Raw genomic sequence first — 27,774 nt, 5'->3', positions numbered from 1 at the left:
CTGATTGGTGTTAACTTATAAAATATAATAAAATAAAATAATGATGACTAGGTACTTATAATAATTGGAATTATATAAGAGTATAAATGTTTCAACGAAATAAATTAAAAAATGAAATGCATGAAAAATATCAATGTTTGTAGAGAAAATCCAACTAATATATCCTCACCAGTCACCACTAGGTAGCAATTTAATTATTAATGAAATTACATGTAAATTGCATTAATATTTTTTATGAATAAAATTTTTTTAAATCTAATAATTTAAAGAAAATGTTTATAATAAAATATGAATATAAAGTAAATTGAGTTTGAATAAATTTATTTCTCTATTATGAACCTAAACAAACAATTTATTTGTATAGGTACTAATGTAAAACTGAATCAGTTAAATGGAACTTAAATCAGAAAACTGATTAAAATAGTATAAAATAATAAAATTTAAATCCGGACAAAAATATATGAATCATTTATTTTCATTAGAAATAAATATGTTTAAACTTCCAGTGCCTATACAATTATAATAATTATAATGTTATTTCTATTTAATTTACAAATAGCATAAGTGTTTTTTTCTTTAGTAAAACATTATAGGTAGTTACACCCACAATCTCTAATAGATAAGAATTTTTGAATGTCAACAAATTTTTTTTTTTTAAATCTGTTTCCATAATGTTTTAAAGATATCTTATATTCGTCGATATATCGGTTAAAGCCTGGAGATTTAATAGTTTTCTCAGAAACCATCCAATAACTCGGGTAATCAGAAACGCAACGAAACGTTTTATTATCTATATAGTATATATATATATATATATATATATATATATATATATATATATATATACACCTATAAATAAAAAAGTTTTTATTAATTTAATTTCGTCCAACTGGTGCTATATAATAATATAACACCGTGGTGTGTGACTCCCTCCTAATGACAAGAGTTTTTGTACCCCTTGCCGCACTCTGTTTAAGACAAATATACACACAATTGTCACCAGGGTGACCACGAGGAGTCAGTCTACCACAGCCGGTTGACAAAGCGATTTGATTTATTACAAATTATAATATAATAATATTTTACATAATATAATTTTAGCGCATCGTAACGGTAAGTGTGACAATAGATATGAGACGCGCATATACGGATCATCATCATGAATATCTGATATATAAACGGTGTTTAAAGAAGGAGGAGGTAATTTCTTACGTTCCGTAGTGATAGGTATTTTTATTTGATATTTTTATTTAATCGATCGAATCGATCGAGTATTCCACGGTTATATACACATTTTAAATAGACGAGTTACAGCCGATCATAAAAGAATAGAATGGGACGGATAGAGCATCTTATTAAATCGGAAATAACCGATTTTATGAGATGAACGGTTTCTTCCGGAAAACGATTCTTAGCCAGTGGCGATTTCGTTGCGTAGTACGGTTTCTTTCATTACTTTACTATTATTTTTTTTGTCGTTTTTTTTTTTTTTGCTGTCTACGCAATTTTCTCGACTGCTGAAGAATTCAAAAATTACCTTTCTAAAGTTCAAAGTTACAAACCGTGTTCAATTTCCAATTTATAGAAATTCTATACGGAACTTTTTGAACTTTTTTACTACCTAGAAAAGTGTTAACCAAGGGAAAAATACGAGGAAAAACATATACAATAATTTAAAACTATAATAACTATAACTCACCGTTTAGAATCAAAATATAATGCGTAAGCATATTGTTTTCTATTCTGATGTACGAGTTGACAGTATTATAATATGTATGAATGTAAATAATAGCCTCTCCTATAAAATACAAACTTCATACTGATAAAAGGTTTATTTTGAACGGGACATTTTTAAAATTATCCAGAAGTTAAAAAATAAAAATGTTGACAGTATTTTAACAATATCATTTACATTATGTATATTTCCATTTGTATGTATTGATATTTGAGTAACAATTTCATTTGTATTGTAAATAAAAAAATAATAACTTTACAGATTTTAAAAGTTTGACTTATACTCATAATCCAAAATTATTTTAAAACTTTTACTAAATTTTATTCAATTATTTCTTTTGGTTATTTGTTGATAAAATACTATTATTATACTCGTATAAAATAATAATGTCAATTAATCGACCGGTTAACTACGCGTACAAAACGGATCACCTTAACGCCTTTTTTAAAAATGTTTTCCATGAACACTTTTTCAAGCAATAATAAAAATGTCAATAGATTCATGCAGTTTAGAAATCGACAGCTGTTGACATTCATAAAAGGTTATGTTTTTTTATCCTGGCAGTATGGTTTCCATAAAACGTAACGAAAAACCATCGACCGACGTATACGACAAAAACAAACAAACGCGATTTAAACCGATACATGCGAATCAGCTATTTTTCGAATACAAATATTACTCTCAAGTAATGTATTATAATCAGTGACGTATTTATGGGTGGTGGAAGGATATATGATATATTTCACCTTCCTTTTCTTAAACAAGAAAATGTATTATATTCATTTCCTGCATATTTTCTTTAATTTAAGTAGAAAAAAAAACAGGACAAAATGCCCTGCCGCATTGTGGGTTATAAGTGTACCTCAGTACCTGATCATTGGGTATAGGTCACTGTAATAACTAATAGGTATATTACATTTGAATAAATAATAAATCACTAGATATGAAAAACAGTTCTAACCATCTCCGGTCTGTCAGCCAATACATATATAATGACATTTTATTGTATATTTAAATTATTATTATAGTAATTTATTTTCTAGGTTAGTTGTTTTTTTAGGACTATTTACAGTAGCAGTAATCATCAAGTAATTGTTTAACAGTAAATAGAGGCTTGTACAATTATTCACCCCTTTCACCAAAAAAAAACAGTGTGGTTTATACAAGAAACCGATCCTTGAACGGCATTGTATAATATAATATGAATACAATTTGAATTTTTAACTCAACACTGATTCCACCCAAGAAGTAAGAACAGTTCTAAGTGGCTAAGCCCGAATACTGAATTGCAGTTTATCCGTTTTATACCCGATTGTGGGTATAGTAAATATCTCTTGACGTAATTGTTATAACTTTTTATGCACAAGTTTCCTCGTATTCCACTACGTATTACATCATTTTCGAATACTGCAAATTGAGATACTTTTGGCACGTATTATATTATGTTCAGAATTGCTGTAACATTTTGAATCAGCCTTTTCGAAATTCTACTAATCGAAAATATTTGTCAATAATATTCCTTACCGTCGTTGGCCTTGTTAGTATCAACAGTATACACTATACGATGTACAAATATAGTATAATATACCTATCGTATTTTATCCATGCACGTTTAAGTATAAAAAAAAACAACCAGAAAAGTAAGCCCGCGCGGGAATATCCTAGTTATATGCAACTAGACGATCACAAGTTCACGATAGCATAGGAATAGATAATTAAGCTTGAAGTTGCTGCGTTGTATATTTACACGCATACAGTGTCATTGATGTTTATTATTGACGCCGACGCTTACTGACTTACTATACATTCACGTCACACGCGCCGATAGTCCGGATGGAAACGCTTGCAAACTTCCGAGATAATAATATTATAATCGACGATGAACTGGTCGACCGTTGGACCAACCTAAACTAACTATATATTATTATAATAAATATTTTGGCGCTTAGTTGGTAGTACCTATAGTCTATTTTTTTTTATTAAATTTTTTATTTAATAAATTTGAATTGACACACAACAAGAGTAAATATATTAAAAAACTGTTTTCATTTAAAAATAAAACAACAAGCCGTTTCGTCGATTCTGAGAAAATTAATCACAGGTACACTAATATAAAAAAATGTTGCTTTGATTTGCCATTCATTGTCAGTGTAAACATTATAAATTACTTCATCAAAACTAAAACAATGGAAATTATAAATTTATATAATGCGTACCTCTCATAGTCTACCTATGTTAAGTAATATATTAAAGAAACATTAGGTCTTGTTTGTCTTGGCTAATATAGTAATATTACGTGGACACCTGGCACCGTCATTGGATGGAAAAAATTAAGGGTTGGTAGAAAAAACGATAAAAATATGAATATTCGGGGATGGTGAAAAACTTAATCTACATAATTGTTTAGGAGACGATAGAATGTATTGGAAAAACGTTAAGCTCGAAAGGCCGTATGCCTCAGATCCAGTGCTAAATAAATGTAATACCTACCGTATAAAAATCGTTCATAATGACGCTCAAAAGACCAAAAAAATACGTATCATAATAACAGATGCTGATATGCACAAAATTAAAAAAATTAAAGTAATTATCAAACATATAATATAGTATAGTAAATTTCAATCACAAAATGTCAATTTTTTTCAAAATTATTTGTTTGCTTTGATAGAAATGGTTACTATATGTTTATTTGTAACATGTTTTTTTTTAAATAAATATCGTGCATGGTGCATATTTTCGTTTCTTTTTTTTCAAAGTATGTTTTCGAACTTCCATTATGAGTAGCCATATGGTTTTACCTAACAGTGATAGTTTAATAGTTTGTATTATCTTTAAATTTATTTTTGTCATAAGCCGTCGATAATACGACCCGTACATTACGTGGTCGTTATAGATAAAATATTGGTCTAAATTCACCAAAAAAAAAAAACAAAAAAACCATTATTACAATATATTTATATGGTACTATGGTCATCATGAAAACGTATAATAACAACCAATAAAAATTATCATAATATAAAACGTAGAAGTTTTTACGTGATCCTTAATTTTAGGTTATTAAAACCGATATGCCACTACAGCCGGTGCCTAACGATTCTACCGTATAATGTAATGCGCGCGTTGTTGCAGACTGTTGAAACGGTTGAGAGTCCCTGTAGAATACTATACATGTATAATGATGATGTAAAACTGATGTAAATCACGTCGTTGGTCAAGTAGACGGAAATACAAAAGCTTATATGAAGTAAATAACCGATAAAAACATTTCGTGACGCCATAGCGTGTACCGAGCAAACATTCGATTATGCAAAAGTGCCGGCGATCGACCGAGTGTACTATAACGGATACCATAACAAAAAGCCTACACGTAACGGTATTTTTTCAGTTGCCGTCCTATCAATATCGTATTACTGAAAAACTTTTAGTCGATGGTACGTATTCGGTTCGCGCTCAGAACAAAAACTTACTCGACCCAGTCGGATCACACACACGCCAAAAGAATAAAAACTCAAACTCGACCCGGTTGAATGGCACGAACATCTTAACACGACGCTAACGACTACAATACCGGTCGTAGAACGTGTATAATATTGAAATATACACAACATATTATTTTTATAAATTATTACGATATGTCTCTATAATAGGACGACAAAATTAATGTAACCGTTTGGTCATAATATCACATGGGGTGCCGACAAACGTTCGCTGTTCGACTCAACCGCGTCTGGCGCCGTTCGGCCCGGTTCGACGGTGACATACTCTTATCTAATAAAAATGTCCTCGTCGGTAGACCGTCCGTCATTTCGTACGTCGTACGATAATATGGATCGTCGAATATGTTATACAATTATTATGTGTACATATTCACCCGCATACAACAGTGTTATAAAAAGTTTTTAAATTAATAACGACGCGATCCGATGATCAACCATTATTATAATTTCAATATCATGACACTGCATTATTATTATATCTACGAACTATATAAACTCGGCATACTAGACCATAATGATAATAAACAAGTAAATATGATAAAATAATACTATATTTACCTTTACATTTCAGTAAAATTAGTTTCTAAAAAACTTTTATCTTCTACCGTCAGCAACGGTTTCATAAACTACAAACCGTATTATGTTAGTTTTTTCAACTGTCTTCCAACTTGTTTTGTTTGACTTTATTTGCAAGGAAATTGGAAAATTCATACCTCTTAGTGTTTGTGTTTAGGCCGTCGACCGATATTCTTAATAGACTCGTTTCATTTCCCGTTTCGTACAGTTTTAATATGTGCAATAATTATATTACAAATCAAACCCTTCGCAAATAACTTCATTTCTAGGTAGGTACTCGTTAAATGAAGTTATTCATTAATGTAAAACATTTACAATTTATACTTGTACACAGTACACATACGTATATAGTAACAGCCATTGTTTATCGGGCCATATTTATGTAAGTACATGATACGTATGGATAGTACACGCATCGGTAGTACAAAATAATATCGCGAAAAAGTCGTATTACGTCGCGCTTTTATTAACACGAATACGACCAACAACTGCGACGGCAACTTGACCAGCGCGGTGCGACGATGACACGCATAGAACACGTGAACTAGTGAAATAAAAGTATGCATTAAGATCATATTATTAGTGTTGACCCTCTTAGATTATAAGAAAAATGCCGTACAGGTGCACCGAATAGAAACAGAGTAATTGAAATCGTACGGTGGTGTACTCGAGAAACGCCCGACAAACTGTAAACCGCAAGACGCAACACCGTACTGTACACTCGAAATAAAAATAATATTTCGAAATACCGCTGCGGCTCGTCATCCCTGTCAGTCGCCAATAGCAGTAGTAGCGGTGAGTACGGCGCCTATTCATAATCACAATATCCATAATCACCGGGAAACGGCAGAATAATAAAACATCACTTGACGAATCGCAAGTACGCGATGACTTTAATATCAAATGCATTTTTTTTTTTTTCCAATCCAGTGGAGTATTCATGTGGTGTTCGCGCCGTGTAATCGTCAATACGTCGGTCGTACGGATCGATTAATATTTATTACGCTCGGTCGTTTAATTTTAATTCGACGGGCGGAAATGCCCGTACACCTCGCCGGTACGCGTATACACTGTACACGTGTACCACAATGCACAATATTGTTACAGCGCGTATTGTAGTGTACCATCGGGTGCACGTAAGCGAACGCGGCGCGCGCACGCGCACTGTGTTCGCCCGCGATAGATACACCGCAATGTAACACGACGTTTGTACTTCCAGTAGGTGAACTCGGGCAACGAGTCAATTCGCCGTAAACAAACAATAATAATAATAATAATAATAATACCGACGATAACGATGATTTGCTCGGCCGCCGGGCGCGTTTACCGTACAGTTTTTATTTTTCCGGCCCGTGAACAGATGACGCGCGCGCGCGTATATATACGCGCGTAATACTGCGCCAACCCCATCCTCCCTCCCTCCCTCCCCCCCGCACGGAGTGTGCGGTGCGCGCGCGTGAGGCGTACGCGCGCCGTCGTGTGTAATCGCACGCGCGCGCCTAGTTCGATATAACAATTCAGAGTCATCGGTCCGTGACGCGTTCGCGCGGAGATGGGTCGGTCGACCCCCCCCCCTGCCGCCGCCCCGTCGTGTAATACGGCGATCCGCAGCCGCCGCAGCGGCAGGCTGGCTCGGCCGCGGCCCGCGAGAACCCTTTACGACAAATAGGTCACTAAAACCATTTTATCTTGTCGTCGGTGAAAATTTACACCACATTTCCATTATCCCGGCCGCACACGTCTCCGCGTAATGCGCGCGTGATGCCGTCGTGTTCGAGCATCCTCCGCAGACGATATTATTATTATTATTACTATTATTATTACTATTATTATTGTATGATCTCCGCCGACTGTTAACGCGCGCGCTACACGCCGTTGTACACACACAGACGAGTTATACACGTATATATATATATATATACACGCGCACACGATTATATTATTATTACACGATAGGCCGCGACGTGTTACGCGCGCGTTATACATATAACACCGTTATCGGCAATAATGCGGTACAGAGCGCTTGTCGATCTTACACATATATATATATATGTACGTACATGGTATATCGCGATTGTTTCGGATGCGAACACGGGCCCACTCGTATACGTGTACGCGTAATTGCAAGTAATGGTGTGCGTGTGCATTTTTCGCTCGTAGAAATGCGGCAAGTATACGGGTCGGGGGCTGTTCTGTAAAGCTTGTTTGTGGGGGGGGGGTAGGGGGAGAGAATGCAAAAAAGTGTATTTGCGAGCGATATACAGTATGCCAGAGTACGACGAAGACTCGTGGTGATTGTGATTTAAGCGATTTGTGAAAAAAGAAATAAAGCGCCTGTAATTAACTGTATTATGTGGGTGGTGTCTTTATTTGATCTGAATATGAAAATCCGTTATTCAAAAATATTAATCACGATAATAATTTATATCATTTCTTTAGTTTTCATTTGCAAAACTACGATTGATGAGTTCTTCTATAATGTTTACAGTAATGTCTTGCGCAACGCTGTTTATAACAGATAACACAATTAATGTAGGTTTGATTCGGTGTTTGAGTATGGCTATTATTACAACCATTACTTATTATTATGAAACGTGCTATACCTGTTACGTATATCTGTAGACTGCAGTATACCAACTATTAGGTATACCGAAAATATTAGATAAATCTGTAATAAAATAAAAAGGCCAATGTGAAAGGGATGGCCGCCGCGTTTACCCCGCCATAAATCTATCCCCGAGTGCGACGACATATTACAATATTATACATTGACGACTACTGTCGAGTGCTGCAGCCGAAGAGAAATCTGTCGGGGGACTATCGGTTGAAATCGTTTGATTATTATTGCATACTTGCACTGTACAATAAATTAGTATGTATCATAAAGGCGCGCGCATGGGTGCGGCGAACGGTGCTCTCGCTGCACATACAATTTATTTCGGATTCAGCGGTCCGGAAAATATTTATTTAAAAGACATACCATACATACATTGCATACAAAAAGCGAATGATTTTAAAAATACTGAATATAAAATAAAATAAAAATATCGATATTCAATGTTGATTTAATATAATGTATTTAATTTATCAATGTGAGAAGTCTAGACCACAGACAAGTGACGGACGCATACGACGTACACTCGCATACAGACACCTAACACAAGTTCTACAAACTGAACACGACCACATTATGTACGTTACCACACTTATAACAAAAAACCGTTGAATCGGCGCATCGACAAATTCAAGCATTGATAAATACTTAATGCCTATTAACCTATTTATAAAAATTTATTAATTTGTTAACACTATAAGCAACGATTTACTCAATCGAATGATAAACGAGTAATCGTTTTTATCTCACGCGATGCCTTTTACACATCATGTCATAATGACGGAGATACGTGTGGGATTCTTATTGTTCTATTCAGCCGGTTAAAAATACGCTGCACCCGACACAAAATCCTATAGTATTTATATTATAGAAACCATCAACTATCTGCGAATGTGTCTATATGATTGAGTTTTACATCTTATAGATTATTATATTAGGATCGTAAATGATAATAATTCGGTTATATATTTTACGAATTGACCAAACGAGGGTAAATGTATTTAGCGCTATACATTGACATCGTGTCAGCGTTACATTTTGCCATCTATATCTATTTCTAGAACTTTATAATAAAGGATATAATATACTACACAATATCTATTATGAAAAAATCCACTGTTTTGTATTGCTTACGAACGCATTTTTCGATATTTCAATTTACAAGCACACTGACAGATGAGTATTTTATGTTAAATATTGTAAATTTCCCATTGTGTAAGAATGGAGTATCCATAACAATATAATTATTATGCTATGTTTTTTTTTTTTTTCGTGATCACTAAAATGAGAAAAAATTTGATTCTTTAAACTAAGAATGTGATACGCAGATAGATCAATAAACTAAACATTTTATGACACATAGAATTATACAGTAAATTTTTATTTCAATCTCCTTGAAAATTATATTTTGTTTAAATCCAAAGATATGAGAAAAACGAAGATTCGTCAGGATTCATTTTACTATGAAGTAAAATTATATGAAGCGTAATAAATGATACATAGTATTAATTTTAATTAAAAGTAATATGATGTTTAATTATTTAAATATACAATGTTTGATAAAAAAAAAAGTTAATACATTTATCAAGGTGATTAATTATTATAATGTACTTCTAAAAAATACACACACGCGCGTTTATATAATATACGTAAACGATTAATAGATTGCGCTCTAAATGACCTTTGTGACAACAGGCTAATTTAGTGTACTGTGTTTATATATGTTTACGTGCCACTAGTCTGCACTTTGAAAATTAGGTGCGACAAAGCTTTCGTTATTCATATATTGTGAATAAACATTCACCACTAGGACACTAGGTGGTAGAGATATGTGAACTGCTGCTTTTTTACTGGTGAATAAATTTATTGCCAAAAACTCGACGAGTTTAATTATTGGTACTTGTACGATATTTAACCCCAAACGATAATATACCGAAATTTTACGACGCCGATATATATATATATGCCACTTTTATATTATCAGAGTTGAACCTATCTATATTTACATATTTTAATATCAATACAACTGTGCAGAGTTATTAGTCGTTCTGTATCAATAATAATTGCCCGGCAACGTTCGTACAATGAGTTTGAGCCGTTCGAGTTTTATAAGCACTACCTGCAGTGCTGTGGGTGCTATGTTCCTAAGGAAAAACCACTGAAAAATTTTTTCAAAGTATAAAAGAATAATATTATATTTTTTGAAACAAGGAAAACATTTACAATAAGAGTCGTTTCCTTATACCTAGGCATGTTCCCAAGTTTTTATGAGGAATTATAATTTATACTCGCAGTTAGAGTTTAAGTAACACCCACACACACATATGGCTACGTTCGCAAGTGGATGAAGTATGTTTTAGAGAATGTTTATATACTTTAGCACATTAATACAAACCATCGAGATTTAAAAGTAAAATGATGTGGCTAAGAACTCATTACGCAAAAACACAGGTATACCAGCTCAGGTGCCTCTAAAGTTTTATTTACTTTGAGTGAAGAAAATGCCTAAAACGTATTAAAATAAAATTATAAAATATAGCAGATAAAAGCTTTTTACTTATTAATAATTTTACGAATATCCACGTTTACATTTTTCGCTCGGTGAATAGATTATAAAAGCTTTAGAAAATGAATCGTAATAAACATTTAAAACAACCATTACTTTTTAATGGATTCGAATAAGATTCATAAATGTCTAACACACTACTTACAAGTCACGATCGTTTAAAATAATACCAACAATTAGTATAAAATATATTAATACTATTCAATTGAATGATATATAAGTCTCTCAGCAATCAACACATACACCATACACAACTACTTTATTCTAAAAGATTTAAAACATAAAATATCCATTAACTTGTCGGTATAAAATACAAATGAATATATAATACAACATAATAAAACATAATAATATAATATCCACGGTTCGTAGAATCATAATAAATCCACTTATATATTTTTTTTTGCATTTTAATGGTACGTATTATTTGTATAAACATATGTATTATATTATATTATTATGTGCTATTCGCCTTAATCATTAAATTAAATATGTTTTGTTAAAAAGAGAATAAGTAGAAAAAAATTATTTAATAATAATCTATCTTACAATATCCTTAAACTGCAATGAAAATCGCCTTGTCCTTAACAAACTCTATGTAAAATCAAATAATTATGTAATTTAAAAATGTTGAAATTTACAGTCAAACAACGACAAGTTTATTCATAAATTATTTATAAAATATTGAATGCATGTTAGACGCTCTTAGCGTTAACAACGGAGAGAAAAAGCAAATATTCTAAGTAATAAAAATACAGAATATGAAGAATCTAAAATGGTAGAAAACTCTGGGAAATAAACCTTTCATCGCCCGTTAAGTGTTGGTGACATTAGAATCCACTTCACTCTTCATACCGGGCCCGGCTGTGGACATATAATAATAATTTCAAACATGATTATTATATATATTTAATTTTTACTATTATTTGTTATCATTAAAATTTTTAATGAAAGGGTACATTTTTAATTACATATTCCTGTGCAGATAGTTTACATAAGATTTTCAATGTGTAAAAAATGAATTTTTAATAAATAAGTTGTTTATAATATTTATAAGTATATAAAGTTTTGATGAGGTGAATGAAGTAATAAAGGAGTTGGTTCCCATTAAATGGTCAACTAATCTTGTCCTTGAAGTGATTATCTACATTTTAAATATTTATAAGTTATAACTAATTAACTATTTGTTTGAAATTTAATTTTTATGTATTGACATTTTTAGAAAATTAATAATCTGCTTTGAAATATGAAATTAAAAATGAAACCTTTTCATTAACAAAATTTTAATGACAACAAATAATATTAAAAAGTAAATATATAATCATCTTTTAAAAATGTTGTTTTATAATTAATTAAATTATTCAAATTATGTTGACGAATGAAAAATTTTTAAAAACGTTAATTATCTTCAAGATAATGATTTTTATTGTTAAAAAGATATTTAAAAAAAATGTATAGTGTAGTTATTACTTATTTATTGATTTATTGTCATTCTTAATTTTTACTGTAGTGAATAAAAATTATTTATGCTTTTTGAAGTATTTTTATTCGGATTATTCCCCTTCCTATGAACACATATTAAACACGAATCTATTTAATAATGCAGGACTCGCAATTGTATAAAAAGAATTAAATAGCACAATGACGTTTTTGAAATATTTTTACCAGTCCAATTATATTTAATTTGAAAAAAAACATACGACCTATAAGTAGTAATCTCCTGATTTTCATAGTTAGTTGCTTTTCGTTAGTGGAGACACAATGATTGTGACGAGTATACATATTTTATTGTGGTTAACAGTTTACACAAATGGAGAAATTTACAAAATTGGTAATGTATATTTACAACATGTAGCTTGTATTGAAAGAAACAAAATTTAATTTGTTGTTTAGTTGTTTAGTCGTGTTGTTTTATTTAGAATAAAACAATGTACGGCAAATAATAACCTACATATCTAATCTTAACGTTTTCGGACTTGAAAATTGTAACAAGTTTATAAACAATTATTTATTCAAAATTATTATTTAAGTTGTATAATAAATTAATTTACTCTGATTTTCAAAAAAAAATCAAAGTAAAATGGATTATTGTGAACGTAAAATGTTTCATGGTACATGTATCATATATTTTTGTAAGATGAAGCAACATATGCGTATGTGGCGTCTTCTTAATGAATAATGAATACAAACACATAATTTATAATTTATATTTATAACTAGGTACATTAAGTTTGCTTAACTAATATTTTTAATATTTTATTTTCAAATGTTAAATATTTTGAATATATCATGGTACGTAGTCAATAACTTATATTAATAAGTAATGCAAAAAGTATCATGTATATAAAATTAATATTTTTTGAATTACAACAAAATAACTTAAATTGTAATTTTTAGCTTGGATATCCAATTTTGTAAAAATTAAAACTTGAAATTTCTATTAAGACTAATTGCACATAATATGTATTTTCTAAATGTTTAAGTTATGTAAAAAACGTATGAGAAACCTTGCATTAAATTTTCAAATTTTTTGTTCCAATATAATATTTTTCATTAACATTTAAAGAAAAAAAAATATATAGAAAATTTCAAATGTCTATAAAACAATACAAAACGAAACAAAATATTTTGGCTTTGAAATGTCTAGAAAATGCTAATCTAATAATATTATCACTTGATGACAATTTCGTAGGTTCTTGACTATGTTTGTACTTTTTGAATTACAACAAAATAACAAAATCGATTATGTCGAAAATTGGTGTTGCGTAAATATTCCAGGTATTGAGAAAAATACAGGAATTTTTATACTTTTAATACCAAAATACCAACTAGATCCAATTTCCTACCAAAAACTATCCTATGAAGTTGAAGATAAAAGCATTTTTTCTACTACGAAAAGTGTCATTCAGACAAAATACAAAAAAACCCATCATTGTAATACCAATACATTTATCAAAATCTAATAAAAAAAAAAAAATTAGTATGAACGTAAGTATAATATAATTATTATAGTGCCTATTTTAAACTACGAGTATATTATTCTATACATAACTAAATTAAGCATTTACCGTGTCCGTGTGTACATAATAATTCATTTGTCAGGGATTTAATTGAAATGGGTTACGAGGTGATACTCCTAGCAGAAAGCACTTGAACATTTTCTTTTGACGGTATAATATTTATTAACTTCTATGGCCAGATTGGTTAATAAAAAGCTAGCCGTATTTTAACTACCGCCGAAGTAATTTAATAATCCCGAAATTCGAATACTTTAAACTGTAAAAATGTTACCTTTCAATATAAACTTATACATGACAATAGTTTTTATATAAATGCTTAAAACTAAAATTATACAAATATTTAAACTACTCAAATTTTTTTGTATTTATGATTAGAAGATAAAATGTGTTGTATTTTCGTGAAATTAAACTTGAGATTTTCGTATTAATAAGTTGGTTTTATTTTATCAAGTCATAATATTATTCTTAATTAATAGAAAACACGTATTTGTATTATAATGTTTCTATTGACAAGTATACACACAAAAATACAAGTGTTTTTTTTAAATTACCTCCCTACTCCACAGTCCACACAAACCTTAAGCTAAGGTCTCGAAATTCAAGCCACTCAAACCATACTGTTGAGTATTTAATCATGATTCATGATCAACCAATATGCATATAAATGTATAATATAATATAATGTAGTTACTAGTTATACGTGTTAAAATAGAACAAAATAAAACTAAATAATACATACTACTTTTCTTTTTGTTGTTTGTTATATTTATTTTTGTCTATATTAACTAACAAATGCACTATTTGCACAAAAGTTTTTATTTATCTGTATACCTTTAATATATCAAAAGTTCGTACGTTATTACTATTTTTAACTATAATATTATTATACCCATTACCCACGCAAGTAAACAGTATTTTATTTTCAGATAATGACGTAGGTATATTGTAGCTAAAAATAATAATCATGAAATTTTGAACATAGTTAAAGATTTATTGAAGATAACTTACAATGATCTATGAAAAAACTCATTTCTTCCTAAAATTATATTATAACTTTGACATCATAATGTAAAAATATTACCTATATCACACATTATGTCAACAAAAAATACTAACTGCAGTATTACATTATAACCTTCTGTCTAGTTTACTCGTTCATTTTTGTCGTAATACCCATGTCAAAATTAAAACCATATACCTACCAACTTCATTCACATTAAAATAACATTGCTTTATATCACCATCGACTTCTCTTTTGACACTGTAACTCAAAACATAACAAAAAAAAAAAAACATTTACACTGAAAAATAAATTATTTAGACAATAAATAAATTTTCGTAGTTGAAGCCTAAAGGGTCACTTGGCACATCAAAAGTAGTATAGCCTTATAGAATTTTGATATATTAGACAGGATTTTAAAATTTTAAAATTTAATTTTAAAGAAACAAATTTACACTAAATGTTTACTATTCAATAGAAATCACATCAAATGTTTCGAAATCTCGTTACATCTTAAGAGAAACATTTTATCACACAGCACTATTTCTATACTATAATACAACTAAAGAAAATTGTATATTCCTTTATATTTATTTTCATTTATTTTTTATTTTTATCATATGCCTTAGGATATTTTCCATGACTATCATTAGGTAATAATTCAGTTTTCGTGTGAAATATGCATGCCAATATGAGAATGCACCCACGTAAATATTCCTTAAAGTAAAAAATAAATATAATAAAACCCCTCTAATCCGTCACCCTCGGGACTGAATTTATGATCGGCACGCAGAAAAGGTAGGATTATCAAAAAATACAGAAAAATACGAATTCACAATGTATAAAATATAAAATTATATAATTTACCTACTGTATACATACATTAATACTAAACAATTCAATGTAAGCCTATGTGTAGTAAGAAATTATTTAGAAAAAAAGTTAATTACAGATTTTTCTTTAGAAAAAGAAATTCTAGGCTTAGCTGCAGTGTTTCCCCATTCTTAAACCACAAAATGTCTATTGATGTTGAGGTTAAGTTTTGCTCGATATACCAAAGTCAATATCAAAAGCGTTCTAGGCGTCAGTGGTGAAATCCTGGTAGGGGGCTTATCAGCAATTAATTCTATATACCTTCGATAAATTAGTAAAGACAAATGTATTTTTAAAGCAATATACTAAACACCGATAATACTACGGTCGGATCAACTGAAGTGACAGACCAGCAGAGGGCAGACGAGAGGAGTTCTAGAATATCTACCACCTACGAAAATGTTTTTATTTTATTAATTATTTAATTATGCTTACGATTATATGTATATCATACAGACACACTTCAAATATATCACTTTATAGCCAAAATTTCTTAATAGCAATGAAACTAATTTCAATAAACTAACAAAAATTGGAAAACATCAGTCAAATTTACGATGTACTTATTTTAAATGATCATATTTTATTTTAGCATTTTTATAGACATAGACGTGATATAGCCATGATGTAATTTTCAAATAATTTTAGCCATTGAAAATAATTTTTAGTTTTTATAGCTTAACTTATCATAAAGCTAAGTCTAAAATATTTTGTTTTACACATATAATTAATCTACTATGAATATAGTTAATTTATTTTAAAAAAAAAATGTTTTTGTTACGTCTAAAGTTAGTAATACGTATATACGTAAGTATTATAATATTAAATATGTAATATTAATTTATTTATTGATCAATAGGACTGAGATTTGTATGTAAATACATATTTTTACTAGAGCATGATAAATTAAATATTACAAATGATAAATTAATTTCACGGGACTTGCAATAGTTGCAATAAAGTAAAACATATTTTATTTTACATGTTTTTATATATTTCGTCATAAATACATATTTTAACATTATTTGTAAAATTTCTGCATTTTTTTTTTACATATTTCGTAAATTTTGACAATTTTGGTAGTTTAGTAGTATTATACATTATACTTCGATAATAGTACTCGTAAAAACTGTAAATGTATAATAGCATATGGGAAATACATATATGAAAGTATTAGTTAAATATTAATAACTTGATTATTATAGTTTATCTTATTTGTTTCTATTCGATAACTATACATTAATGATCTTAGATTATACTTTTTATTCAACAATTATTAGACAAAATATATTTACGAATTTTCAACAGTCTCAGTACTTGTATTTTCAGATTATTTCCATTAACAAAATATGTCCTATGTTGATAATATAATAAATTATCGATTAAATTTGTGTTAGTTTCAGAGGGTGTAACTATCTATTATAGCCGGGAGTTATAGGATACATAAAAGCTTACAGGACTCCGTACAAATTATTGGCCACGGGCTATTTCGGTTAGGTTAAAAGTTCTGTAAAATACTACTGATAATTATAAAAGTAAGAAAAAAGTACTTGAATAATAAAAAAACAAATTATTATTAAAACGCTATAGGCATAGAACGTTAATTTATTAAACGCGGTAACTAAAAGTATACACCTTTTTTAATATTGTACCTATTTACTTAGCTAATATAGGGAGATCGTAAGTACTACATAAAAACCAATTTCATTAAACGAATTTCTTCAAGTCTCACTTTACTTGTCTACAGTTATCTGTTTGTTATCGATTCAGTTGTAGTTACAGTAAGTTAAATATTAATACTGACATGGGTATGCGGACTTATGCAGGTATGCGTCACTTTATTGTCATATTATGTTTACGTATGTATAATGTAAAAACTGAAGCCTGGAATCCTCTTTTAATATTTAAGATTTAAATACCAGTACCTTACCGGTGGCTTATTCAAAACAAAAAGTTTAATCAACAAGCATGGGTGCAGTACTGTATAATAAAACAATATGAATAAAATATATATTAAAATACAAAAACATTTATATAAATAGTTCAAATTAAAAAAAAACTTGTGCAATTATTTGATCAATAAATACTCTGTGGCAGGCATCTCTGTCTACGTGATATTGCAACTGTTGCGTCTATTAGGATTGTCAAATTATAGTTCAATTTTAAATGTTTTACAAGCGCTATTTTTCAACCGAAAATTGTTAAGGAGTAATGTAGTTCAATACTAATACATCATAGGAATCATAGTAATAAAACCTTACTAATGCTTTATTTCCAATATATTTTACAGGTGTATTAACACAAAATGAAAATGACACAAACTTCATCCAATTGAAATCCTTATTGACAAACTACGATGTCTCTATCGAACCTATTTTAAACGACCCGCTGAACAATATAACTAATAAATGTACGTATTGTTTTACCCTCGTACTATTAATAATTTCGAATTATAGTAAATATTTGATAAATACACAGACGGATTTCTGTAATATTATTTTCGTTATAATTAATTATTATAATAATAAAACTGTTGTTTAATGTTTCAATAATATGGTACGTATCTCAAAGTTAATTTTCAAAAGGAACTATTTAAAATTAGCTAAATATTGTATATTATTATACTAATAAATATTATAATAACTATAATACAGTATTTAACATGGTCAATGTTTATCAGTAGTATGTACTAGATATACTCGGATAAATTACTCTCGTAAATAGAACTGAAATTTATTTCAAGATTCAAGTTTCTACAACGCCCTAGACATTGTTGATACTGATTATATTATTATTTTTTTACCTATATTAGGTTACAATTTTACAAATAATAATTTAATTTCAATACTAATATTAATACAAGTTTTATGTTTTAAACAGTTTGCAGTGTTACGTCAAATAACACATTGGCCACCATTGATCTTCTCAATCCCTCGTGTACACCATGCTGGAAATTAAGTAACGCTAATGGTATGGCCTATTTTCGAACTGACTTTTCCTACATTCGACCGGCGATCCAATTAATTGAATCATATGTGACATGGTTGAATATCACTAAAGAAATTACATTCGTATTCACTAACCAAGAAGGTAAATCTATTTTTATTCCATTTTCTAAAATACTAAATACAATTATGTCTTCAGACGCAGATCAAGCCGTTACCTATTTAACTTCAGGAAAATCATCTTTGAGAGCTATCGTCCTTAATTATCTAATATCCAATGAAATCGATCAACTTAAGAATACGAAAATTGGTATTAGACACGTAGCTCTAATAGGAAATAATTTGGATCAATATGTAAAGATGGTAAATCAATACCTAGTCACTAGTTAGCAATAAGTATTGCGGTGTACCTAAAATGTAAAAAATTATTTTTTTAAATCAGATAAACCAAGAAAAATTAATAAAACTAGATGAATCATGGATAATTGTTACAAATGATACAAGCAAATATAAACTCGAATCAGCAGTAACGCTCATGAAGTTCACATCGTGGGAAAATGGACATACAAATAAAATTACGCGTGCTAGAACATTATTTAACTTCATTTTCTACTTTCTTGACCGTGTATCACGAGATCGTTTAAAACTTAATTGTAACATGAGTTCTGATATTTTAATGTTAGAGAAACGAAAAGAAATCGAAGATATACTGAACTCGGTATACTTGTACACTTTAAATATATTATCTCGACATTATAACCCATGTTATAATTTATAATTATTATTGTTGTTATTAATTATTATAATTGATAGAACAATAAAATTTGATAATTTTTTTAGTACGAAAATAAAAACGAATTTCATTACGACATCGATACCAAACTAATGACGTACAATGAACAAGCAATTATACTAAAAATTAGTGCGGATGGTGTACATAATCAATTGGGTACGTGGACTATAAACGGAGGTTTAGAAATGAAATACGACGCTTTGACAGTGGTCAGTGGTCGCCGATTCTTCAGAGTTGGAACTGCAAAGGTTAGCATGCATTTTATTAATAATTCATAATCATAGTATTATTTATCGCAATCGTAATAATTTTTACGAACTGTGTTTTTATACCCAAAGGCTATTCCTTGGACGTTCATGGAAGACGTGTGGAAAGGTTATTGCATCGATCTAATCGAAAAACTATCCGTGGAAATGAATTTCAAATACGAACTAGTCGTTAAAGACCAATTTGGCGAGCTCGACCCAGTGACGAACCAATGGAACGGACTTATCGGTGGACTTGTGGACGGAGTGAGTGAACGCTCGTTTATAAACACGTATTGTTTATGTAGGTACATTATTATAGACTTTCGAGCTTTCGTATCACTGTGTGGTTACAGGAACTGGATATTGTTATAGCTGCACTCACCATGACATCGGAACGAGAAGAAGTTATAGATTTCATTGCCCCATACTTTGAACAAACAGGAATATCAATAGGTGATAAAAAAATATTATTAATATTTTAATCGATATGGATTATGGAATTTAAAAAAAACGGGGATATTACATTGAGGTGTGGGGTAGGTTTCGAATGTACCTATCTATACTTCGTCAATTGGTAGGTAAATTTAATGAGTGTATCAAAATGTTCTATGATAAATTTATATTAATAAGTAATAATACGGTAAGTATAATATAGTAATTTGTACCTATTTCATGTACTATAGCTGTTATTATTTATTATAAATTATAAGTAAACACCGGCATATTATATCGCGTAGACCCAGTTCGTGATGTAAATATCTTAAATGAATCTAAATATATCGATAATTTTATTAATATACGGGGTAATGAAAATCTTCAAGTCCTGTGAATTAAAACCGTTATTTTTCGTTTAAATATCTAATTTCTTCAAAATTTAAACTAAAAATTTCTTAAACAATCGTACTTTTCAGATTTTTAAGTTTTTATACGAAAAATACGAGGAATCTTGTATTGAATTGTCAAGCCTTAGCTATTATTATTGACAACTCTACCGAGATATTAATTATTTACATTAAAATATAATTCATAAACTTTCGTGATTTTTATGACTTTTAATAAAATTTGAATTAAAAAAATGTATGCTACTGTATTTTTAACATTTTTAAATTATTGTTTGCACAAGTTATGCTGTGTGATTTTTTAATACATTCATAAATTTTTCGAATTCTCCATAACATTTTTTTATCGTTATTTATATAAAAAAACAATAGTATATAAATAGCATAAAAAGAGTTAAAATATTTTGAAATATATAATATTATACACATAACATTTTTAAATAAATATTTGTTAAAAAATTCAAAAATCTGTTATATTATTTCATTATTGAGATATAATAAAAAAACAAAATCGATTTTGTTGGAACAAATTTCCATTTAAAAATTCTCAGTTATTTTTCCCAATTATTTTGAAATTACCAATCTCCCTAAAATACCGACTAAATTCGATTTAATACTAGAAATCGTTCACTTATATTAATATTGAAGCATTTTTACTGCTACAAGAAGAGGCGACAATTGATAGACAAAATATTAAATTTAAAAAACAAACATTATTGTAAAATCAATTCATTCATCGCGTTCTGTTCTAAATCTAAAATATTTAGCAACACGTTTCGTTGATTTCTTGCTAAATACAAATGCGCAATTCTAATACCTAAATTAAAACCATACAATAAGTGTGAAATTACAATGTTAAAGTGTTTATTTGAATCAATGGTATTAACTATTTACTACTGAGTATTCCAACATTTTATTATTCAGCTCTACAGGAGCTGCTCAGACCTTAGGTAACATATTTCAGTTGAGATATTAAATTTAAAATTTATAATAAATCCCATTCAACAATTTTCTAAGCCAAGGCGTGGTTAAAAAACCTGCACTTGTTTCTTCGTTTTGTTTTTTGAACATTCTTTAGTCATTTTTTTTTTTATTTGGTACTTAAAAAAAATACGGAGAAAAACGAATCTATAATTGACTTTAGTTGTTATACATTTTTTTTTTTGTTTTGTTTTTAATTTAGGTATTCAAAATAAATATTAGTTTAACAAAACCTATTTTAAAAGTAAATTATTAAAGATACGCTATCGAATAGCGAAATATTGACTCAAAATCAATTATTTTAACATTGAAAACCGTTAGAATTATTTATTTTTAATAACACTTTATAACATAAGTACTTCGATTGAGAGTAAAACATTTCTTATAGTACATCGGTATCAGGTTTTTAATTTTCTGAAAGTTAAAAAAAAAAAGTGTATTTAAAAAAGTCAATTTTTAAGTATTGATTATATATAAATGAAAACCAACAGTAAACTCTCTATTCTTAGAATCTAATTTTGAAAATCGACAAATAGATAGCAATAAGTCCCCAGAAAAAGTCTAATGAATTATCGAATAAAAAACGGGGATAGATTTTACTTTATTTAATAAACAAAAACACAGACGATTAGTAATTCGTTTTATTTTTTATTAAAACCTAAGTGATAAAAAATTATACGTATTACGATTTTATTATTAATTAATTTTTAAACATAAATACACATTTAAAATTTTTTTTGAGTTGCAAATTATCTATAATAACGCAAATTGATTACAAAATATAAAAAACCAAACCATTTTAGGAAAATCGTATTACGCCACTGTTTATAATATTAATCGGAATTCACTAGATACATCACATATAATAGAATATGCCGTTTACCTCTTTAATAGTCTTTACCTACGTAGAACACTATCGCCTGTCCATTTTCTCAATAATTCATGATTACGGTTTTATATTTCTACTACTAATACATTTCAAATATTCAAATTCAAACGGAAAATAAAAGTTGCCAATAATCGCCTATAGCTACAACGCCGCGTGATCGTTATTTTGCAGTTGGTAATTATATTTTCGTATATAAATTAACATATTATATACCCATAAATATTCACATCATTTTTTTAACAAAAAACATACATATATACGATTTGTGGACTCCGTAAACTTAGTTTTCAACGTTTTTTTTTGTTTCAAGATTATTTTACCAGAACAATAAGAGACAAATTAAATAAAAACTAATTATATGTTATAGGACTGTTGACCCTCGATGTGTCGTTATCAGATATAAAAAAAAAACACACACACACACACACATACACGAACAACGTCCATACATACAAACACACATACATTCAAGAAGTGTAAAGTCACTTAAGGTGACGGTAACAAGAAAAACAACTTTTCTTCGTGCGCTTTTATCTTTCTTTGCGTCTATCTCACATAGTCTATACTATATATTATTATGCTGTTACCAGTTACCACCAAACTATTTTAGTGTCGCCTGCCAAAATGTATAACTTGGGGGGTAGTTGGGCGTATAACGATAAATTATATCACTATTATTACCTGTAGACACTATTTTTATTCCAAACAACGAAAATCTTTTCAACAAAAAGTAAAAACCGAATTTCATCACAAGTAAAAAATAATTAACTTATTTAATTATTCCATTTGTATAGTAGTATAGTACTACCACTATTGTGTAAATATACTGGCTCCCGATCCAACGATGTTTCGGGCAAATCGCGCGATTTAAATAAACACAAACTGTGTGGGTACCTCCTACTCGTCGTGTTGTTATAATATTTGTTATTATAGCCGTAAGCCCATAAAGTCCCGTCTCTGCGATATGCCTACAATTTACATAAACCTGTATACAGACGTTGTACACTATATTATAGTCGTCTATTGCCAAAATAACATTCTTTGTCGCTAACCGCAACCACGTGTCATTTCAGTGATCAGGAAACCATCCAGAAAGACTTCTCTGTTCAAGTTTATGACAGTACTGAAACCCGAAGTTTGGCTCAGTATCGTTGCCGCTTTGGCCATGACTGCGTTCATGATCTGGATACTAGACAAGTATTCGCCGTACAGTGCACAGAACAACAAACCCAAATACGAACAATTCCGGTACATATATATTAATCATATGTTGTACATAAATACGCCATGTGGCAATACGCTATAATATCGTTACTCGGTGATTATTTTAACAGAAAACAGTCATCACGATAATAGTATACGTTTTTTATACGTTTTTCAAAAAAATAAAAATTGTATTATCATATTATATATTATCTGTACATTTTTTTTCGGATAAACACACGAAAATAAATTGCAAATATTTTTTACGAATCGATCGTGACTTTGACTGTAAAAAAAATAATCACCCTATATTATCATAATATATACAGACAAAAGTCTAACGAAAGTGCCTACATATAACACAATATATATATATATTATAATATAGCCGCATGTGGGTAATGATAGCGACATAGTGTGCTGTGTAGTGTACACACAGTACTCATCTTATACACTAATGCTGCAGAGTTGCGCGAACAATCATTAAACATATTTTGATAAATCAATAGTGAGCTAATGGTTGCTTAAACATTATTTAATGGCCCGTAATCGATCCATTAAATTTTATCGAGCCATTAAATTAATCAATTTTTCGTGCAACCGGCATAAGTCTTCGTTCTGTGCGTTGTGCGTGCATATTATTATAGGCATTTCACGCTCGTCGAGAGTTTTTGGTTCGCGTTGACTTCTTTCACGCCGCAAGGAGGAGGAGAAACGCCAAAAGCGATCAGCGGCCGCGTCTTAGTCGCCGCCTATTGGGTTTTCGTCGTCCTCATGTTGGCTACGTTCACAGCGAATTTGGCAGCATTTCTTACGGTGGAAAGGATGCAAGTGAGCTATATATCTCATATAACGACGACGTGTACCTTAGATTTTTTAAGACCGTGCGAGCACAATACGTCATATAGTGCGCTGCAACTGCACCGCGCAATATTAGTTATAATAATATATTATTTAACGATTTGTTCGTATTGCACTATATATTACTACGTGTTTTAATGTATACAGACACCGGTGCAGTCCTTGCAACAATTAGCTCGACAGTCGAGAATCAATTATTCGGTGGTCGACGGCAGCGACGCCCATCAGTTCTTTCGCAACATGAAAATGGCAGAAGATATTTTATACAAGCGAGTATACCTATTTTTATAGTGACTCCCGTGGACTGTTCACTGTAGTGGGTGTTAAATTTGTATTCGATGACTTATCATTGTAAACGAAAAACGATTTTGACCGGAGACAGTCTGTCAGAATGTCAGCCTATATCACTATAAGTACTTAATGATCTTAATGATATATATTGATATGTTTTTTTGATATATCTTTAGTCATTCATTTTACTTCAAGTAGTATGGTAAGTTGATACAATTTTTCCGAAAATATAGTTCATAGTATAAATAAATAATACCTTAAAATAAATCAAAAATGCCATTGCGTATAGCAAAATTCATGATAATAATATATTATACGTTGTACGTACGTAACGTTACGTTGACGTAAGTCCCCGCAAAAAAATGTTTTTGATTCGTAACAAAATAATTAACATCGTTATTAATCATTAAAATACGTGATTTTGTTTAAATTGGAACTTCTTCGAATTTCTATGAAAAATAAATGTATTAATATATTTTTTTTAGATTTTTTAATTGAAATGAAATATTTATGAGGAATATTATTATACATTTCAAATCTTAGCGATAAAAATTAAAGATTTTATAATTTTTTTACTAGAAAATAATTATAGTTTTTATAGAATTCTAAATTCTAAATTTCAAAATTTGCAAATTGTTTATAGTTGAAAATTTTCAAAAGTTTAAATTTTTATAGCTAAAACTTAAAAAATTAATACAAAGTTCTTCATAAGTAGTTCATATTGAACCTAAAAAAATCTAAAAAATATATGAGCATAATCTTTGCTAAGAATTTTTTTTTTCTGAATGATATTATTGAATTCAAATTTAACACATCCATCACAGTGACCCAGTCGTCTCATTCTACACCTAACGTACAGTAGAGTGGTATCCACTTGGACATATTTTTAAGTATGACATATCTGTAAAATATTTAATTGTTTTAAATTTAATAGGTATATTTGGTAAAGGTTGCATGTTATTTGGTTGTGTCTAATTCTTTAATAATCTTTTCAAGTTCACAATTTTGTTACTTTTGAAAACAATGATTTGTAGCTTTCAAATTGAATTAGAATTTAGAAAGGATTAGTATAATATAGAATAAAATAAAATTGTATGTTAACTATTTATTATATTACTACGGAAAGGTGTATCTATATTCTATACCTATAAAATAGAAAAATTCACATTTTTAGCGTATGGAAGGAAATAGCATTAAATCAAACAAACAATCGAAAAGATTTTCGAGTTTGGGATTATCCAATCAAAGAAGAATATGGACAAATATTAGCAGCAATAGAAAGAACTGGGACCGTTCCAAACAGAACAGTTGGATATCAAATGGTGACAGTTGTTAAAACTTCGTTAATCGTTTAATTTATATTTATATTTCGTACAATATAATCAGAGCTGGATCTAGTATATTTTTTACCCGGAACAAAGTACCTATATAAAATTAGCACCCTCCATTATACCACTGTTATATTTGTGTATCAGTTACTCTTAAAACAAAATTATTAGGTAATTTGGCGCTCCCCCTCCTAGATCCGGCCCTAAACATAATTCGTTTATACATCAACTATGTTCAATAATAGGTATTGGACAACGAACAAGGTGAATTCGCTCTAATTCATGATTCATCGGACATTGAGTATGAAGTTTATAATAATTGTAACCTTACTGAGGTAGGTGAAATATTTGCGGAAAGACCATATTCGATAGCTGTCCAACAAGGAAGTCTTATACAAGAGGAAATTAGTAGAAAGTAAATTGAATATGACTAGTCTTAATAAAAAAAATAATAAAATAATACCTAACCATCAACTAATTTTCCAGGATATTGGATTTGCAAAAAGATAGATTTTTCGAACTACTGAACGCTAAGTATTGGAATGCTTCCAAAATAAGCGCATGCCCGAATTCAGATGATAGTGAAGGCATCACACTAGAAAGCTTAGGTAATCAATTGTAGTAGATAAATTCTGGTCTATGGCAAGATAGGTTACCATACTTACCTATATGATTATGTTCAATATTCAATGTGTACTCTTGTAGAAATTGTATCAATTTTCTTTTTCTTTTCAATCTACTTAGGTACCTATTTTAGACATTTTAACTTAAAATGAATACGTAATTTAAAATAATTACTGAATGATTTGATACCAGAGTAGAGTTTGAGTGGGTACAACATAAAGAGTAATAATAATTAAAGTGAGTCCAGTCTCCAAGTATTAAATTTAATTAAATGCTTCATTGAATGATATATGATATTATATTATACCTATCTTAGATAATATACTAATATTTAAACTATAAACTAACTCTGTAAAAAGTAAACTATTTAATCATGGATCATAACAAGTCACATAGTTATGTAGGTACCTATCTAGCCTAATAGAAATAAAATTTTTCTTAATATTTTAATAATTGAATATTCCAACAAACTCCATACTTACTTCAACATAAACTAATTTGTTTTTAGGAGGTGTTTTCATAGCTACATTAGTTGGTTTGTTGATAGCATTAATTACACTTGCTTTTGAAGTTGTCTATTTTAAACATAAACGCGCTAAGGTAGCTGAAGTTAGCGTTGTTAATAACACTGTTCATATGGATAAACTGATATACGGTCATGAGTTATTCATGACACTAGGCAGGAGTTCAAATTCAGATGATCAAACACGTTGGGCCAACAAGATCAAACTAGATTCAACTACAGGCCGACTAAACAATGCATTATTTTTTCGTAGAAACAAATTTCAAAATTAGAACTATGGTTGATTGATATAATAATGTTTTATAATATTTATAAGTATAGTATGGATATAAATTGATTAACTAATACATTTCATAAATAAATTATTT

General features: G+C 29.4%; 1 protein-coding gene across 1 annotated transcript; it reads left to right on the top strand.

The window, feature by feature from the left end:
- Positions 1 to 12,751: 12,751 nt before the first annotated feature.
- On the top strand, positions 12,752 to 27,697 carry LOC113554897 (ionotropic receptor 25a). The gene is made up of 15 exons (XM_026958987.1): positions 12,752 to 12,819; positions 18,172 to 18,291; positions 18,762 to 18,971; positions 19,026 to 19,189; positions 19,269 to 19,544; positions 19,667 to 19,867; positions 19,958 to 20,131; positions 20,221 to 20,320; positions 23,650 to 23,824; positions 24,427 to 24,610; positions 24,788 to 24,909; positions 26,106 to 26,253; positions 26,505 to 26,674; positions 26,746 to 26,867; positions 27,392 to 27,697. The coding sequence occupies exons 3-15, from the start codon at positions 18,854 to 18,856 to the stop codon at positions 27,676 to 27,678; spliced, it is 2,241 nt and encodes a 746-aa protein (XP_026814788.1). The 5' UTR covers positions 12,752 to 12,819; positions 18,172 to 18,291; positions 18,762 to 18,853; the 3' UTR covers positions 27,679 to 27,697.
- Positions 27,698 to 27,774: the final 77 nt, after the last annotated feature.

The sequence above is a fragment of the Rhopalosiphum maidis genome, chromosome 2, assembly GCF_003676215.2.
Source record: "Rhopalosiphum maidis isolate BTI-1 chromosome 2, ASM367621v3, whole genome shotgun sequence".
NCBI lineage: Eukaryota > Metazoa > Arthropoda > Insecta > Hemiptera > Aphididae > Rhopalosiphum > Rhopalosiphum maidis.
Note: the sequence above shows the minus strand (reverse complement) of the source record. Positions and strands in the feature narration are given on the sequence as shown.